A 19,798-nucleotide genomic window follows, 5' to 3' on the forward strand; every position below is an offset into this window, starting at 1 on the left:
TCTGGACGTTGAATAATAAAAAAAAAAAGTTAAAAAAAAATAGCAAAACCACAAATCTAAAAAAAAAAAAAAAAAAAAAAAAAGCTACATGCAAAATGCTCATCTTTCAAAACTCATAAGCCTTTTTCTATCTAACTTAGAATTTTCTAACCCACGGGTAAAAACAACAAAGTGGGATCATGTAAAGTAGCTAAAAAAGGTCCCTCATTAAAAGTAATATGGAATTGCCCTGGTCGCGTGGCTGAGTTTGGGGGAGCATTGTCCTGTACACCGAAAAGCTGCGGTTTGATCCCAGGTTGGGGCTGTACCAGAGGCAACTGGGCAACTGACTGTTTCTCTCTCTGTCTCTCATCAATAAAAGTATATCCTTGGGTGAGGATTAATTTTTAAAATTTCAAGTTCTTTCTCAACATGGAAAGTTATTTTGTTATTTGTTCACACCCTGTTCTTACCCAAGATCTCAGATCCCACGAATGTCACAACAGCCACTAACCAGCTGTGCCCCACCAGTGTTAGGCTCCAGATTGCTTGTAATCAGGGAGGCACTATGAGTGGCTGGGATGGATTTTTTATTTGTTTGTTTGTTTGTTCTACACATATTTTATTGATATTCTACAGAGAGGAGGAAGGGAGAGAGATAGAGAGCTAGAAACGTCGATGAGAGAGAAACATCAACCAGCTGCCTCCTGCACACCTCCCACCGGGGATGTGCCCGCAATCAATGTACCTGCCCTTGACCGGAATCGAACCTGGGACCTTTCAGTCCGCAGGCTGACGCTCTACACAGCCAAACCGGTTTCGGCTGGGATGGGTTTTTTGACCCTGAACAAATGTCAGACTGAGTACAATTGGGTGCTTACGTACTTACTGGTTCACTGGTTAACGGGCTGAACACTCATGGTAGCTTCTCAGGTCAGGAACTTATACTGTGTATCCTCAGTATCTAGCACAAAGCTCTGGATATGGCAGATGGATAGTAATGATAAACCCTACCTGTGACACTTTCCTTTTCTTCAGGAAGGATATTTGTATTTTAGGGATATTGTGGATGCAGTGATATGACTCTCCCTATCCCTTCATCTGACAAACACCAGGGCTATCCCAAGAAAGTCCCAATTTGTAGCTAAACCTATCCTAACTCTCCCATTGTGTCTGACCATCTGCACAGGGACTGGAATCTCTAATTCATTTGCACACAAGCAAAGAGAATTAATGATTTGTGAGATGAAAAAGTAGCTAAAAATGAAATGTCGCTCTTGATAAACATCTGGAATAGCTTTGGGAATATCCTTTATGCATAAGACAAAGTCCAAACTGCCACTGGTGTCCTCTGTTATTGATTACTGCCAAGAAGCAGAACTTTCCTCAACAACCAACTTGGTCCATAGATGTCGGCTTCCATCTCCAATGAAATGAACACCCATCCAATTTATTTATTTATTTATTTATTTATTTATTTATTTATTTATTTATTTTTACTTTATTTTATTTTATTTTTTTTTAATTTTAATTTTATTTTATTTTCCCCCCTCCCTCCCTCCCACCCATCCCCTCCCTCCCCAGAGCTTTATGTCCATTGGTTGTACTTATATGCATGTATACAAGTCCTTCAGTTGATCTATTATCTCCCCCAGGTCCTCCTCCCCTCCCCACTGAAATTTGACAGTCTGCTTGTTGCTTTACTGTCTCTGTATCTATCTTTTGGTTCATCAGTTTATAATGATCTTTATTATCCACAAATGAGTGAGGTCATGTGGTGTTTCTCTTTCATTGATTGGCTTATTTCACTCAGCATGATGTTCTCCAATTCCATCCAGGTTGCTGCAAATGATGAGAATTCCTTCTTTTTTATGGCAGCATAGTATTCCATTGTGTAGATGTACCATAGTTTTTGGATCCAATCATCTGCTGACGGGCATCTAGGCTGTTTCCAAATTCTGGCTATTGTAGATTGTGCTGCTATGAACATAGGGGTGCATATATCCTTTCTGATTGGTGTTTCTAGTTTCTTGGGATATATTCCTAGGAGTGGGATTACTGGATCAAATGGGAGTTCCATTTTCAGTTTTTTGAGGAAATTCCACACTGTTCTCCACAGTGGTTGCACCAGTCTGCATTCCCACCAGCAGTGCACGAGGGTTCCTTTTTCTCCGCAACCTCACCAACACTTGTCGTTTGTTGATTTGTTGATGTTGGCCATTCTGACAGGTGTGAGATGGTACCGCATTGTTGTTTTGATTTGCATCTCTCGGATAGTGACTTTGAGCATGTTTTCATGTGCCTTTTGGCCTTCCTTCTGTCTTCTTTTGAAAATATTCTATTTAGGTACATTGCCCATTTTTTAATTGGATCATTCACCTTCCTTTTATTTAGTTGTATCAGCTGTCTGTAGATGTTGGAAATTAAACCTTTATCAGTGGTGTTATTAGCAAATATGTTCTCCCACACCGTGGGCTTTCTTGTTGTTTTGTTGATGGTTTCTTTTGCTGTAAAAAAGCTTTTTATTTTGATGTAGTCCCATTTGTTTATTTTCTCTTTAGCTTCCATTGCCCTAGGGGCAGTATCAGTGAAGAAATTCTTTTGGCATACGTCTGAGATTTTGCTGCCTGTGGATGCTTCTAGTATTTTTATGGTTTCCCGTCTGATTTTTAAGTCCTGCATCCATTTTGAGTTTATTTTTGTGTACGGTGTAAGTTGGTGATCTAGTTTCATTCTTTTGCATGTGTCTGCCCAATTTTCCCAACACCATTTATTGAAGAAACTGTCTTGACTCCATTGTATATTCATGCCTCCTTTGTCAAATATTAATTGAGCATAGTGATTTGGGTTGATATCTGGGTTCTCAATTCTATTCCATTGATCTATATGTCTGTTCTTGTGCCAGTACCAGGCTGTTTTGAGAACAGTGGCTTTGTAATACAGTTTGAAGTCTGGTATTGAGATCCCTCTTACTTTACCCTTCTTTCTCAGGATTTCTGTGGCTATTCGGGGTCTTTTATTGTTCCAAATGAACTTTTGGAGAGTTCTTTCTAGGTCAGTGAAATATGCCGTTGGTATTTTAGTGGGGAGGGCATTGAACCTATAGATTGCTTTAGGAAGTATGGACATTTTGATGATGTTGATTCTACCAATCCATGAACATGGTACGTTCTTCCATCTCCTTACATCTTCCTCTATCTCTTTTTTCAGTGTCGTGTAGTTTTCTGCATATAGGTCCTTTACTTCCTTAGTTAAATTTATTCCTAGGTATCTTAATTTTTTTGGTGCGATGGTAAATGGAATTGCTTTTTTAGTCTCTGTTTCTGTAGTTTCACTGTTGGTGTATAGAAATGCCATGGATTTCTTGGCATTAATTTTGTATCCTGCTACATTGCCAAATTCATTTATTAAGTCAATTAGTTTTTTAATGGAGTCTTTTGGGTTTTTTATGTACAATATCATGTCATCTGCAAATAAGGATAACTTTACTTCTTCTTTTCCAATTTGGATGCCTTTTATTTCCTCCTCTTGTCTAATTGCAATGGCTAGTACTTCCAGTACTATATCAAACAGGAGTGGAGAGAGTGGGCATCCCTGTCTTGTTCCTGTTCTTAGAGGGAATGGTTTTAGTTTTTGTCCATTGAGTATAATGTTGGCCGTGGGTTTATCATATATGGCTTTTATTATTTTGAGGTATGATCCTTGTACTCCCACCTTGTTAAGAGTTTTTATCAGGAAAGGGTGTTGGATTTTATCAAATGCTTTTTCTGCATCAATTGATATGACTATATGATTTTTATCTTTCAATTTGTTTATGTGATGTATCACATTTATTGATTTGCGGATATTGTACCATCCTTGCATTCCTGGAATAAATCCTACTTGGTCATGGTGTATGATCTTTGTGATGTTCTTCTGGAGACGATTTGCTAGAATTTTGTTGAGGATTTTGGCATCTATGTTCATGAGGGATATTGGCCTGTAATTCTCTTTCATTGAGTTGTCTTTATCTGGTTTTGATATTAGGGTGATGCTGGCTTCATAGAAGGAGTTTGGAAGTGTTCCTTCCTCTTGGATTTTTTTGAATAGTCTGAGGAGGATAGGTTTCAGTTCTTCCTTGAATGTTTGGTAAAACTCTCCTGTGAAGCCATCTGGCCCTGGGCTTTTGTTTGCTGGAAGCTTTTTGATGACTGTTTCAATTTCTTCCCAAGACACTGGTCTATTGAGATTTTTAGATTCTTCCTGATTGAGTTTTGGAAGTTTGTATTTTTCTAGGAATATGTCCATTTCCTCCAGGTTGTTCAGTTTGTTGGCATAGAGTTGTTCGTAGTATTTTGTAACAATCTGTTGTATTTCGGTGGGGTCTGTTGTTATTTCACCTCTTTCATTTCTGATTTTGTTTATTTGGGTCCTCTCTCTTTGTTTCTTGGTTAGCCTGGCTAGAGGTCCATCTATCTTGTTTATTCTTTCAAAGAACCAGCTCTTGGTTTTGTTGATCTTATGTATTGTTTTTTTGGTCTCTATGTCGTTTATCTGTGCTCTGATTTTTGATATTTCCTTCCTTCTGCTTACACTGGGCTTTTCTTGTTGCTCCTTTTCTAACTCTTTGAGTTGTAGAGTTAGATCATCTGTTACCCTTTTTTCTAGTTTTTTGCAATAGGCTTGTAAGGATATGAACTTCCCTCTCAAAACTGCTTTTGCTGTGTCCCATAGATTTTGGATTGTTGTGTTTTCATTGTCATTTGTTTCCAGGATGTTTTTAATTTCTTCCTTGATTTCTCTGGTAACCCAATCCTTGTTTAATAGCATGCTGTTTAGTCTCCATGTGTTTGATTTCTTTGGATTATTTTTATTGAAGTTAATTTCCAGTTTTATGCCATTATGGTCTGAGAAGATACTTGATATGATTTCTATCTTCTTGAATTTGAAGAGACTTTGCCTGTGTCCCAAAATGTGGTCTATCTTTGAGAATGTCCCATGTGCACTTGAGAAGAATGTATATTCTGTGGCTTTGGGGTGCAGTGTTCTGAAGATGTCAATTAATTCCATCTGGTCTAGTGAGTCATTTAGGATTGATATTTCTTTGCTGATTTTTTGTTTAGATGATTTGTCGAAGGGTGACAGTGGGGTATTAAAATCTCCTACTATGATTGTATTGCTATTAATCTCTCTCTTAATGTCCTCCAGCAGTTTTTCAATGTATTTGGTTGCTCCTGTATTGGGTGCATATATATTTACCAGGGTTATTTCTTCTTGTTGGATTGTTCCCTTTAGTATTATGAAGTGGCCTTCATTATCTCTTATTATGTCCTTCACTCTGAGATCTAATTTGTCAGATATAAGTACACCCATCCAATTTAACGTGGGACTGTTTATTGTCATCAGCCACGAGCCCATTCAGTGTTTGCTCAATGCTGTACTAAGTGCTCTTAGTTTAGCCCTTGAAATAAAGACACAATTGACTGCTGAATCATTCAGGCAGGCTGGGCAACTCCTAAGAGGCATGCACTTCAGAGGCTGGAAAGAGAGTGGAAAAGGAGGTTAACAATGGAGAACTATGCCAGTTTACACTTGAATGTGAAAACATGGTACAGGGAAAATTTGAAGTGAGAAATAAAAAGGACAAGAAAGCTGAAAAAGACTTTGAAGTACTAGTGTGTAGATAATTATACATAAGAAGCATCAGCAGCGCTTCAGGTCATTTTTAGTGGAGAATCAGGTGAGTTGATGCTATTATATTTTCAATAAATGTTCTTTGTGTTCTCTTTGTTAAGATCTCCCTCATCCAGGACCATAAAGATCCTCTTGAATTAATGGAAGCAGAGCTGATTGAAGAAGAACTTAATGTCGAGGATGAGGTATGAGCAAATCTTGATTCTGCTTACTGGCTATGTAGTCCAGGACAAAATAGAAATAATAATAATACCTCAAAGAGTTGTGGAAATTAAAGGATGCATATTAAGTGCTCAATAATTAGTAATTATTTCTTTTAAGTAAATCTAATTAAATGATGATGAGTTACAAAATTAAGTTTTTACCCTATTTTTATTATGACAATATATAACTAAGATGAGCAAATGTAAGCAACCAACACTAACATTTACATGTTTGTAAAAAGACTTAAGAATTCAGTTGTATTAACACTTTGTTTCCCCTTTGTTTCCACAGGCTATGCGTAGCCTTGCTTCCTGAAAGTGGGCTGCAAGGCAAAATTTAACCACCAATGTAATTCTTCTTTGCAAGCATTTTCTGCATTGACTACTTCTTTGGACTTGAAACACTCATTCTTTTTCCATTAGATTTTAAAACTATACATATTTTTTATTGATTTCAGAGAAAAAGAGAGATAGAAACATAAATGACAAGAGAGAATCATCAATTAGCTGCCCCACACTGGGGATCGAGCTCGCAAACCGGGCATGTGCCCCAACCGGGAATTGAACTGGGACCTCCGGTTCATAGGTCGATGCTCAACCACTGAGCCACACCAGTTGGGCCCATTAGATTTTTAAAAATCTTTTATTTTTTATTTTTATTTTAAAAAGCATCTTAACCCTTGAAAGAAAGAGATTTAAAATTGTTTCTAGGCTTTATTTATAAAATAAATAGCTTACCTCTAAAATGTGTAAAATGGTGAGGAGAATTACCCCAGCAATTTAACAATGTCTAGCTAGGATCTGCTTATGTCATGCTGCTGTACCTCTGACGTGTTGGCTAACACTGTTCATGTGGGTATTGGGTACCTCTGTTCAGTTGGGATAAGGGGACCGGAAAGCCTCGGGGGCAGTTGAGTCGGGGATGATTATCATTAAAACATTCCATTTCTGACTGGCCTGGGTCCCCCTGAGCTGCACTGAATCATAGGGTGAGGGCCCACTGAGTAAATGCTGACGTAGAATTGTTAATGCATTTATCAATAAAGGCCTTAAAAAATCACTTTTGATAAACATAGCAAAGAAGTTTTTAAAATGCAAATTTCATTAGTACTTAATCATGCATGTTATAGTGACCATTTGTGTAACCAGAATTCAGAATCAAGGTCCACTTCAAAGCTGCAGAACTAGGCTGATATATTTTGAAAGCACTGATTTAGAGAGGTGAAGCAATAAAAAGATTATTGTGGTTTATCAAAATCACCTTTTGATATGATAATCATGGATCACAATTAGGAACAAATAAAATATCTGAAAGACTATCTGTGCCTTAAAAATGTAATTTTAACTTAGTTTATAAAAATAATCACTGTGTAGTTATATACTGCTATTTAAAATCTTGTGTTGTTTTGAACAAAAAACAATTTTGATATGTTTGTAAGACTGTGGTGATTAAAATAAGTTTATGTTTTTCTCTAAAATTTAGCAGTATGTAAAGAACTGATCTTTAACTGAATTTTGACCACCTTTCAAAAAAAATCTAAAAGTAAATAATTTGGATATAAACCTATGTTTAAAACAAGTTTTTTTGTTTGTTTTTAAGACAAAACAGTCTACATGAACTCAATAGCAAAAGAAAAAATGGTTTGGAATATTTACATCGAAGATGTTTAAGTTTTTAAAAATCCATATTTTGAGCCAGAAAATATACTTTTAGTTTTACTTAATCTTTTCTGACTCCAATGACTTTCTAGGTATTATATATAATACATAGGCTGTGTCCCGGGGACTATTCTTATATACAAAGTGTCCTCCCAAAATGTATACACACTTTAACAGCTGATAGTTCAATTTTGAAAATGAAATGTATTTTAATAAACACTGCCTTTATAATTATTCAAAGTGTGCGTATACATTTTGGGGGGACACCCTATATTTCACGCTCAAGTAAATGAAGTTGTTCTTCATTTCTAGGAAAAAATGAACACTCAGGTCCCCAAAGGACACAATGTCTTGCCTGGTTGAGAATTACATTCTACCACTGCCACGGATGTAGGAAATTCCCAAATCCAAAGGCAGCATGTCTTACCTCTGTTTTTTTTTTCCCCCTTATATATAATGAGAAATAAGATCTCTACTTCTGAAGGAATATTATCAATGATCATACCAAATTGGTTAAAAGAACCATCATTGCCATCCCTACCCCCATTCTGCACATTGGAATTTGAGTGAGTTGTAATGGATGGTGATGTTACAATCTTCTTTCATGCTCATGGGTTATTCTGTCTTTAATTGACTAAGAACAGATTTCTCCCCATGCTGGCAACATTATAACCAGGATTATAATGTTATCTCATTTTCACAGTAACACCTGCTTATAATAGCAATAAATCATATCTCTGAAGAGTGAATATAAAAGTCTTGCAGAAAATGGATGAATACCTCTGTTCAATAGAGGAAATATGCACTGCTTATTTTTTATTAGTGGAAGGAAATCACCAAAGTAATCCTTTACAATAAGGCTAGAGTTTTGTGAAATCCTGGTTCCATTTGTGACTATATAAGACCAGGGTATTTGACTAGTTTCCCAAGCAATAGGAATACTGTCTCTTCCATGCATTTTTAAACAATACACATACTTTAATTCTGTATTGCCAATGGAAATTTTACTTGAAACTAAAATTGTTTTTTGTTATGTTTTTAACCTATATGAGTCCAGTGTTATATATGAATTTCAATAAATAAAGATATCAAATTGTACATTTGGAAATTACTGCACATATTTTTTTAAATTAAATGTAAAGTTATCTTTTAAATACTCTACTGTGTCTCTTCTGAGCAAAACTATTAAATATAATTAAAAGTGATAAATTTTAAATTTGCAATTACTCTTATCACTCAGGTTAAAAAACAACAAAAAAACAACAAACCACTGACGGCATTAAGGAAGAGAGAGAAATAAAAAAGGAATTAATTGAAGAAACAGAATAAAGGAAGGTTAAAATAAAAGACGGAGAGGAGAAATCAGGAAGAAATAGAAATTACAGAATTTGATAGTAGGTAAAGAAATTCAAATAGAGGATTGATTTCAATACAATCATTTAAGAACTCAGATAATTTAACAACATTCTCCCATACTACCTTCTGATTCTTGCTCCCTTTGTCTGGCTCTATTTTCCTCCCACATAATAGTTATCACCTGCTAGAATGCTCTAGAATTCACATTACCATTTCCTTTCTTTCCCAGCCTCCTCCCCTATGCTAGAACATAGGCTTCACTGGGGCAGGATTCGTTGTTTTATTCTTGGACACATACCAAGCATAGAAGAGTGAAGAGTGCCAGGCACACAGTAGGTGCTTAATAAATACTGTTGGGAGACCGAAATAAGCTGCAATGATGCTAAGTAAGGCCAACATAGTTAGTGGATGGCAGTCACCTGAGCGTATAAGACAGTCAGAGTTTCCTGGGCTGCTCAGGCCTACTCTAGCACTCCCGACTCGATTCATTATGAATCTACTAAGTCGCCCACTTCATCCTTTTCTTCAGGAACATCTTTGGACCCAGACACAGAGGAACAGGATCTTATAGCTTCAGGGCCATCTCTAACTCACTATTTTATATCTTAGATCAAGTACTCCAGTATTCTGAGTCCATACCCCCTTAAAAAACTTTATATTTTGAAATACAGATTCACAGGAGTTTGCAAAGAACTGTACAGCAAGATTCTCATGCACCCTTCACCCAGCCTCCCCAATGTTAACTGCAGTGCAACATAAAACCCAGGAAATTGTCATTGGTACACACCATAGATCTTATTCATATTTGACCAGTTACACATACTCGTGTGTGTGTGTGTGTGTGTGTGTGTGTGTGTGCGTGTGTGTGCGTGTGTGTGTGTGTGTGTCTGTCGTGCGCGCGTGCGCAATTTTATGCCAACTATAGTTTCATGTAAACACCACCACAATCAAGATGCTTAACTATACCATCAGGACAAGACTCCTTCTGAGGGCCCTTTGTCAAAAGCACTGCGAGGGCAGATGCACCTGTTCACACGCCAGCATCCCAGCCTTATGGCTGGAGCTGGGGGAGCACCGCTCAGATTATACTTCCTGTGGCAGGACAAAGTGACCACCTACCACTCTATTTTAGACTTTGTTTGCGATTTGCATTTGTATTCATTACCAGCCCAGCCTTGGAGGGGGCTCTAGGCCATTCAGGAGGAGCATCTGAAGGTCACCTAGGGGTGTCGAACTCAATCAGAGAAGGGGCCAAAATCTAAAATCCAGCCTAAATCGCGGGCCGAATGGTTTACTGAACAGTCATAAACTGTCATTGTGATGGAAACGCAGCGGAGTGCAGTGATGACAGCGCGGTGCGGGCCACATTGCAAGGCCTGGCGGGACGGATTTGGCCCGCGGGCCTTGTGTTTGACACATGTGCTTTAGAGAAAGAGAATGACACAAGTCCTTGACAAACAGCCCTGCAAGTTGATGGAGACTCTTCAGAAGGGAGACCAGACATGGCTCTTGTCTTAGTTCACGCTGCTGTAGCACATTACCAAAGATTGGGACTGAAACAACACATTTACTCCTCTCAGTTCTGGAGCCCAGAAGTCAGCTCTTGGTGAGTGCCCTCCTCCGGGTTTGAGAAGGCTGTGCTCTCACACAGCTGGCTCTCCGGCCTCTTCTTGTAAGAGCACTAATCCCATCATGAGGGCTCCACTCTCCTGATCACCCCACCTCCAAACACCATCGCTTTGGGATTATGACTCTGACACAGCAATTTTGGAGGGGGACACATTTGGGTCATTGCTGCTCTCTTGAAGATGCCTGTGATCTAGGTGGCACTGCCACACATGAGGACGGACTCTGATCTCTGCTTGATCAAAGTAGCCAACCTTATCCCTTCCAGACGAATTCACTTCCCAGCTCATCAATTTGTGGTAGATCTAGCACATCAGGATCCTATAACCCATTCCCCCACATCTATACCACACACAAAGGAGGTCTGGTCATCCTTCCATCCCCTGCAGAGACTACTGAGGTGAATGGGAGAGGTCTGGGCTATTCGAACACACTGGGGAGCTCATGACCTTTCTCTAGTAAGCTCCTAATTAAGTGGGTAAGGGAAGGAAGTGGTGAGAAATGAGGCTGGGAGGTGGACTGGAGCCAGATTATGAGGGGCCTTGTATACCACATTAAGGATCTTGAATTTTATCCTCAACTCTGTAAGAGATAAGGGCAAAAATGGCTGGGTTACATTACTTAGCTAATCCAGTCAACTGACCTGGATACCTAGAAATAAATTCAGAAGGTGTAATTAAAGTAGAAATGAATGAAGCTTTTGTTGCTTAGTTTCCAAGGAGAGAGAGTAGCAGATGGACGTGGACAAAAAAACAAGCCTATTCCATGGATGTGATTTTATTTCCCTAGTTTTATCCTTTTAAATACAATTTTAATATTCCATTATCTATAATGATATGAGGCATTACTTTCATAATTAGAAAAATATGTGCTATATTAAAGCACTTAGGGCAGAAACAGATACCGATTTGAGATTGTAGAGTTAACATTTCCTTATAAACATGCCTTCTCTGGTTTTTACTTGCTTATAAACAAAAAGAATTTTTGGTTCCAAAAACAAAGGAAGAAGTGATTGCTTAATATTTCTGTTTAAACCAGTTATTAAATGACTGTGACAAAATACAAGGCCTGGCAAAGGAAAGCTCAGTGCTTGCTGTCACTTTCTCCCAAAGAATTCAAGGTCTTGAACCCTTGGGAGTGACGCTCTGCTCTTATTTACTGCAGTCCCTCCGCTCTGCAGTCAGTGGTTGGCCTAAACAGAGACACAGTCAGCCACACAGTGTGAGGGAGCTCAGGATAAAAGTCTGAGGAGAAACCACCTGAAGGCCAAATCGCCTACTTAAATAGCTGAGGCTAGTTTCTCAAGACATTTTTTTAAATTGATTTCAGACAAGAAGGGAGAGGGAGAAATAAAAATGATGAGAGAGAATCATTGATCGGCTGCCTCTTGCACATCCGCCATTGGGGATGGAGCCTGCAACTCAGGCCTGTGCTCTGACTGGGAATAGAACCATGACTCCTGGGTCGCAGGTCAGCGCTCAATCACTGAGCCATGCCAGCCAGGCTAGTTTCTTTTTAGTATCATTTGCACAAAACCCCCTTTTTAGGACCTAAGTTTTCTCATCAGTTCCTTGTTCATTCATTGATAACTGCACCTATTTTGTGATAGGCACAGAACTAAGAGCTGGCTTTACCATGAGTGGTAAACAAAACAGACAATCTCTGTTCTCATGAAACGTATGGGAGATGGTAATAAAACATCCCCCATGCCGAAACCGGTTTGGCTCAGTGGATAGAGCTTCGGCCTGCAAACTGAAGAGTTCCAGGTTCTATTCCGGTCAAAGGCATGTAACGGTACCTAGGTTGTGGGCACATCCCCAGTAGGGGGTGTGCAAGAGGCAGCTGATCGATGATTCTCTCTCATTGATGTTTCTAACTCTCTATCTCTCTTTCTTCCTCTCTGTAAAAAAAAAAAAAAAAAAATCAATAAAATATATATTAAAAAAATACCCCCAAATAAATGACAACTCCTTGTGGTAGGGGCTTCAAAGTAACAAATGGAAGGCCTTCAGTTACAGATCATCACAGGGTGGAAGGCTCTGCACCCTCTGAGGAGGTAGTGTTTAAGGAAAGAATTAGCCAGCTCAGACCTGGGGGAGAATTGTCCAAGCAGAAGGAACAGCATAGCAAAAGCCCGAAAATAGCAAAGATCTCAGCTGAAAAGGGGCTTGTCTGCAATGGAAAAATCAGCAGGCCTGGGAGGTGGCCAACACAGGGTCCTAAAACTTAAGCGTTTGTAATGGGAAGGTGTTGAAAGGCTTTAGGCTGGGGAAAATACGGCCAGTTTTGTGTTTTGGGAAGATTACTCTGAAAGAGACCTACATTGTTTGTGTCTATCTACAGAGTAGCTCTCGAGGAATAGTGTAAGTCTGGTCATTTGAGCTGCCTATAGGAAGAGGAACTCGGTTGCTGGGATGGGCGGGAGGGAGAAGTTTTACTGAGACTCTTATGAAGCTGATTTGGAAGGCATTATGTATATCCCAAGACTGGAAGCAGGAGCAAGAAGAAGGCTATTGCTTATGTCCAGGACAAATCTGAGACATACTCAGGAAAACTTGGTGATCAGATTGTGGGAGTGAGCAAGAGGGAGGAATTAAGATGATCCCTCCCCTAGCCGGTTTGGCTCAGTGGATAGAGCATTGTTCTATGGACTGAAGGCTCCTGGGTTCAATTCTGGTCAAGGGCACGCGCCTCAGTCGCAGTCTTGATTGCTCGCAGGGCCACATGTGGAAGGCAACCAATTGATGTGTCCCTGCCCCTCCCTTTCACTCTCTCAGAAAATCAATGAGAAAATATCCTCAGGTGAGATGAACAAAACAACAAAAAAGATGGTTCCTGTTCTTGGATTCATGGTTGAGCAACTAAGTGAACGGTGATGGGAACTGAAATGGGGGAGATTTGAAGAGGAGGAGCTGTTTGGGGGTCCTGGCACCTCAGAATTTCTATTTAGTTAGTGCTTAGAGGTGACCAGCTACTTGGAAGAAAGAGCTGGGAGAGATTTGTCTTAAGTATCTAATTGCATAGCATTTGATTACACTACACTAACCCAAAATACCCACACCTGAAAACTAAAAGAGCAAAGCCTCGGTGACTTATAAAACAAAGTTCCTTTTCTTCTATTTTCCTCCTTGCTCAGAGTTTGCTGTGGGTCTAAATGACTCTGGGCAGTTTTCTTCCACATTGATGGCTCAGCATTCCAGGCTCTTTTATCTTAGACATCTACACCTCAACAAATGATAACCTGGAACAAAGTTAAATAAAAAAATAAAAAGGTAACAAGGAGAATTGTGTGCCTTCTCTTAGATATTTCCATCCAGAAGCAATATGTGTAACTTTCACTCACATTTCAGAAGCTAAAGTGAGTGCCAGAGCCATGCCTAACTTCAAGGATGTGGACAAAGTCCTCTCAAATGCCTAAGTCAGAAAGGAGTGCGAAAAGTATTGGTGAGCTCAAATGCCTAAGTCCGAAAGGTGTGCTAAAAGTATTAGTGAGCTCCAATGTTTACAATGCCATTTTACATAAGAATAAAAAACGTTATGCCCTCACCCCCCTATTGTCTATGTCCACTGATATGCATGCATATAAGTCCTTTGGTTGCTCTTACCCCCTCCTTGCCCCCCTCACCCTCAGGTGCCTTCCCTGTGAGGTTTGACGGGGTTGTTCAATGTTTCTATGTCTCTGGATCTGCTTTTGTTCATCAGTTTAGGTTGTTCATTATATTCCACAAATGAGATCACTTGATACTTATCCTTCTCTGACTGGCTTATTTCGCTTAGCATAATGCTCTCCAGATCCATCCATGCTCTTTTCAATGTAAGAGTTCTTTTTTTTTATATAGCCATGTAGTATTCCATTCTGTAGATGCACTGCGGTATTTTAATCCACTCATCTGCTGATGGGCACTTAGGCTGTTTCCAAATCTTAGCTATTGGAAATTGTGCTGCTATGAACATAGGGTTGCGTATATCCTTTCTGATTGGCGTTTCTGATTTCTTGGGATATATTCCTAGAAGTGGTATCACTGGGTCAAATGGCAGCTCCATTTTTAATTTTTTGAGTAAACGCCATACTGTTTTCCACAGTGGCTGCACCAGTCTACATTCCCACCAGCAGTGCATGAGGGTTCCTTTTTCTCCACATCCTCACCAGTACTTGTTTGTTGATTTGTTGATGATAGCCATTCTGACAGGTGTGTGTGTGTGGGGGGGGGAGGAGTGGCTGGGGAGAGGTCAATGGAGGAAAAGGGAGACATATATAATACTTTCAACAATAAAGAATTTAAACTTTTATTTAATTTTTAAAAAAATATATATATATATTTTATTGATTTTTCAGAGAGGAGAAGAGAGAGGGATAGAGAACTACCGTGTTTCCCCGAAAATAAGATATCCTCCGAAAATAAGACCTAGCACATGGAAAGATAAGACATCCCCTGAAAATAAGACCTAGCGCAACTTTGGGAGAAAAAATTAATATAAGACCCTGTTTTATTTTCGGGGAAACAGGGTAGAAACATCGATCAGCTGCCTCCTGAACACACACTCCATCCCCCCTTCCCCCCCACACCGGGGATGTGCCGACAACCAAGGTACATGCCCTTGACCAGAAGGGAACCTGGGACCCTTCAGTCTGCAGGCCAACGCTGTATCCACTGAGCCAAACCGGTTTGGGCAAGAATTTAAATTTTTTTTAAAATTAAAAACTTCAGTACTGGCTGTTGTGGCTCAGTTGGTTGGTGTGCTGTTCCATACACCAAAAGGTTGCACGTGCGGGAGTCAACCCATCTGTGTTTTTCTCTCACTTTGATGTTCCCCTCTTTCTATCTCTCCCTCCCTCTCTAAAAATTTAAAAAAATAAAACATTAAAAAAAACCTTCAAGTCTGTATCAAAGAATGGGGCAGAAGTTATGAACAGAAGTGGAACTCGGGCCATCAATAAGCAAACCCCTCTCCTTGCCCTGCTTCCATTCATATTGTGTTTTGTATGTTGGGGGAGGTGGAGTTAAAACAAAACAAATTCAGACATGTCAAAGTCAAGATACTTCCACCTAAGTAGAGTGTCAAACAAGCAGAAGGTCAGAGGACAGGCCTGGGCTGGAGATTTCATCTGGGAGACTAAAATGCACATCCACAGTTGATATGAGAGTGTGAAGCCCAAGAGACTGGTCCAGCCTGGTGGTTAGGGATAAGAAAATGTGGAGAGGATAATTAGAAGGCAGATGTGGACAGAACCCTGCTGACAACCAAAATGAAGGGGAGGGGTTCTGCAAAGGAGACTGAAGAGGAAGAGAGGAAGGGGGAGAATTAAGAGAGAGTGACATTGTTAAAACTAAGGGAAAAGAGCTTTAAAAGGTGGTATGTGTGTTTCTGCTCTTATCTGAGCAAACCTCTGTACTTGTGCTCTGTTCCTCTCTCTTGGGTGGTCTTTCTAACCACTGTCATATTACAAAGCATTAGGCACATGGCTGTCCTTTCAGGACTCCAACATCCCAAGTCCTTCAGTGCCTCTGCACTTACTCTTCCTTCTGCCTGGCAGGCTTTCCCCCAAGTTTTTCTAACAATTCTCTCTTTAAAGTCTCAGCTTCAAAGTCATCTTCCCAAAGAGGCCTTCTTTGATTACACTACACAAAGCATGTCTCCATCCCACCTGCCATGGGTGCTTGTCTTAGTCCGTTCAGGCTGCTATAACAAAAATGCTGTAAGCTCAGTGGCTTATAAACAACATTTATTTTTCACAGTTATGGGGGCTGGAAAGGCAAAGACTATTGTTCTGACAGATTTGGTGTCCGGTGGGGATATCCTTTCTGGTTCACAGAAGATGCATGTTCACTGTGTTTTTACCTGGTGGGAGGGGGCACGGGATCTGTGAGAGGTCCCTTACATGTACACTGTGAGTCTCCTCCCGACTACAAAGAATAGATATGCTCTTAGTAATTATTAGGTATCAAATACTTAGTTTATGGGTCACAATATATTTATATCTATACATGCACACTGTCTTGTTACCACTGCAGTTCTATTTCTGCCTCTTCATATGACTTCCAAATTGTTGGTGGAATACAACATACCATATTAAGTGGGAGCTGGTGCCACCTAGTGGACATCATCTCCTAAACAGCTTTGAGTCCGGGTTTTTTTCTCTGCTCATGATTAAAGATGAAGGTGACTAACCTTCATTAAGTGCTTATTATTTATTAGGCATTATGTTAGATGTCATGTTAATCTATTTAAATTCATTGTCTAACTTAACCTCCAAAACAACACTAGGATGTGGGAACAACTATCCTTATTTTGCAGAATATGTTAAGTGAGACATGGAAATCTTGAGTTGCCTGAGGTCACTCAGAAGTAAGTGGCAGAGCTAAAATTCCAGAGCCCTTAATTAACATAAAACACCGAGCCAATTCTATTGATGATTTAGTACAATGTTCCATGATAGATATTTTAAATGAAATAGTCTAATTTTAATTCATTTTACTTGAATTTGATACAACAAAAGAACAAGAGGTAAAAACATTTTCCTTTAATATGAGGAATATTACTTTGTAAGAGCTCTTTCTAGGTTAAGAAATTATGAAAACCTTTCAGGAGTTATTATTAATATTTTAAACTACTTTTTAATTTTAGACATTAAAGGTAGACATTAATACTCACATGCTTTCTGTCACCTGTCCATAATTTTTCATTGTATGTTTATTTTCAGGTTTATATCGTTCACATTTTGTTCTGTAACCATAATTGTTTAGTATTGGTAAAGTTATATATCTAAGCCAGTTATATTTCACTAGAATGTAAGTTTCACAGAGGCAAGATGGGTTATTTCTGTTCACTGATATATTAAAAGGACTAGAACAGTATTTGGCACTAATAAGTACTTGTTGAATAAATTATTTACCTCGGTTATTCACTCTTCTTTTAAAATTTTAATTTATCTTCTAATTAGCTGGATTTCACTGTTGTATTTGTGTATACGTATAAACATACACACACTATAGGGTTTTTTCCTCCAAGAAAAGCTCAGACATGCTATGATGCTTGAGTTCTTTCTGTTTGAAGACTTGGACTATTATCTTCTGGCATTACATATTCTTTTCTCGTGAACTCTGAATATTAGTGTAATAAATGGTCACGAATTCTTTATAACCTTAGTGGTAAGTGCCCTCCTATCATAAGTAGTTGTAAAAAATGATTTTAGTGAGAGGAATTGGGGAAGAGAGAGAGAAACACTGATGTGAGAAACAATGATTGTCTGCTTCCCACTTGCACCCAACTATGTGCCCTGATCAGGAGTTGAACCTGCCACCTTTCAGTTTGTGGGACAATGCTCCAAACAACTGAGCCACACCAGCCAGGGCTAATTAGCTATTAAACACACACACATACACTTTTATTGACTACAGAGAGGAAGGGAGAAAGAGAGATAGAAACATCATTGATACATTACATCCTATACACCCCACACTGGTTATAGAGCCTGGAATTCAGGCATATGCCCTGACCAGGAATCAAACCATGACCTCCTGGTTCATAGGTCAACACTCAACCACTAAGCCATTCTGGTGGGCTAATTAGCTATTTTTTATTGTGAGCTTTTATTCATTTGTTTGCCACACTTATTTGTGAGTAAAAGTTAAAATTTTATTTTGATAGGCCATATTACTACTATCTCTGATGATATTCTTCAGTAAGTAAGTATTTTGTGAGCACCTTCTGCTAAAAAGTGTGTATTATATAAATACTAGAGGCCTGGTGCATGAATGTGTACAAGGTGGGGAGGGTTTGGTGGGTCCCTCAGCCTGCCCTAGCCCTCTTGCAATCAGGGACCCCTTGGGGGATGTCTGACTTCCGGTTTAGGCCCCATCCCTGCCTGGTGTGCAGGGATGGGGCCTAAACCGGAAGTCAGACGTCCCCCGAGGGATATAGCAACGTGCCAAGCAGCAGGTGACCAGGGAGGAGCCCAAGCGGGGACGGCCTGCTGCTGCTGCTCCCTAGGGCTGTTGCTGAATGGGGAGAACCACCCGCCACCGCAGCTGTGTTTGCCAGTCCTGAGCCCAGCTTCTGGCTGAGTGGCGCTCTCCCTGTGGAGCGCACTGACCACCAGGGGGCAGCTCCTGCATTGGGTGTATGCCCCCTGGTGGTCAGTGCACATCATAAAGACTGGTCGACCGGTCATAACAGTCACTTAGGCTTTAACACATTATAGATGGATGGCCAATTAACCCTATCTTCCAGGAGCCTGTCTTGTACAGTACATGGAATAAGTATGTTGATACAATATGAAGTAGAGTGTGATGTCTTAAAAGAAACACAGTGCCTAGATGTTCTGAATGAGCAATAATTACTAAGAAGAATGAAGCAAATAAACATTTATTAAAAGCCTGTTGTTTTGGCAAGCAATAAAGAGCTTTCACAGACATTATTGCCTTTTATCATCAGGACAAGTTGTAAGAAAAGTTATCATTATCCTTATTTTATTGATACAAAAATTAAGCTTAAGTAATTGACAAATTATCACACAGAAAAAGTTGACATTTGAACCCAGTTTTGCCTAATTCCAAATTCTATAACCAGACAAAGAAACTATAGAGAAAGTTACAGGCCTGTATCCCTGATGAACATGGATGCTAAAATCCTCAACAAAATAGTAGCAAATCAGACATTAAAGAGATCATATACCATGGCCAAGTGGGATTTATTCTAGGATGCGAGGCTAATGTAATATCTGCAAATCAATAAATGTGATACATTACATAAACAAAATGAAAGGAACTCTGGCTTTTCAGTCAATTGTTTTTCTCTTACATGTAACAGTATTAATTCATCCCCCTCCCCAAAGATTTGCTCATTGCTTTTTCATATATCACTCTAAATTATGTAATTTATATATCATGCTAGATTTTGTTCATATGTTCCATTACTGTTACTTTGAAATCTTACACTTCAAGGTTCCTTACAATTATACCTTCTATTTTTCAGTACTTCAAAGCAAGGATCAACAGTACAACTTAAGCTGACCCATGTCCTCTCTAGAACCTATAACAATTTTCATGTCTGCTGTTATTCTTTCCTGTTTGAGGTGCCTCTTTCATTGCTCTCTTCTTTAAATCCTGCTAATCAAGGCTCATCTTGAATCCCCCAGAAAGCTTACTTAACTATCCTCAGTCCTTCTGCTCATTATTTTCTCTGAATATAGATAGCACTGCATTCCCTCAAAACACACAGAATTACGTGTTTTTAATTATTTCTACCAATAGTAGCTTGTGTAGTATTTGAGTGAGGGACTTTTATTTATACAGTTCTTA

The 19,798-nt window shown here is 39.2% G+C and overlaps 1 protein-coding gene across 3 annotated transcripts in view; it reads left to right on the forward strand.

Annotated features, from left to right (window-relative positions):
- SLC26A4 (solute carrier family 26 member 4) overlaps nucleotides 1-6,325 on the forward strand; it is a 41,927-nt gene extending 35,602 nt beyond the window's left edge. For 2 of the 3 annotated variants that reach the window (XM_036429772.2, XM_036429771.2), the window contains 2 exons: nucleotides 5,754-5,837; nucleotides 6,148-6,325. In XM_036429772.2, the coding sequence (XP_036285665.1) occupies nucleotides 5,754-5,837; nucleotides 6,148-6,171 (108 nt within the window). In that variant the 3' untranslated portion in view covers nucleotides 6,172-6,325. Of the gene's footprint in view, nucleotides 1-1,037; nucleotides 1,220-5,753; nucleotides 5,838-6,147 lie in introns of those variants that run through there. The other variant, XM_045578549.1, reaches the window with a different exon arrangement.
- The last annotated feature ends 13,473 nt before the right edge of the window (nucleotides 6,326-19,798 follow it).

Source organism: Pipistrellus kuhlii, unplaced genomic scaffold, assembly GCF_014108245.1.
Source record: "Pipistrellus kuhlii isolate mPipKuh1 unplaced genomic scaffold, mPipKuh1.p scaffold_m20_p_10, whole genome shotgun sequence".
In the NCBI taxonomy this organism is placed as follows: Eukaryota; Metazoa; Chordata; class Mammalia; order Chiroptera; family Vespertilionidae; genus Pipistrellus; species Pipistrellus kuhlii.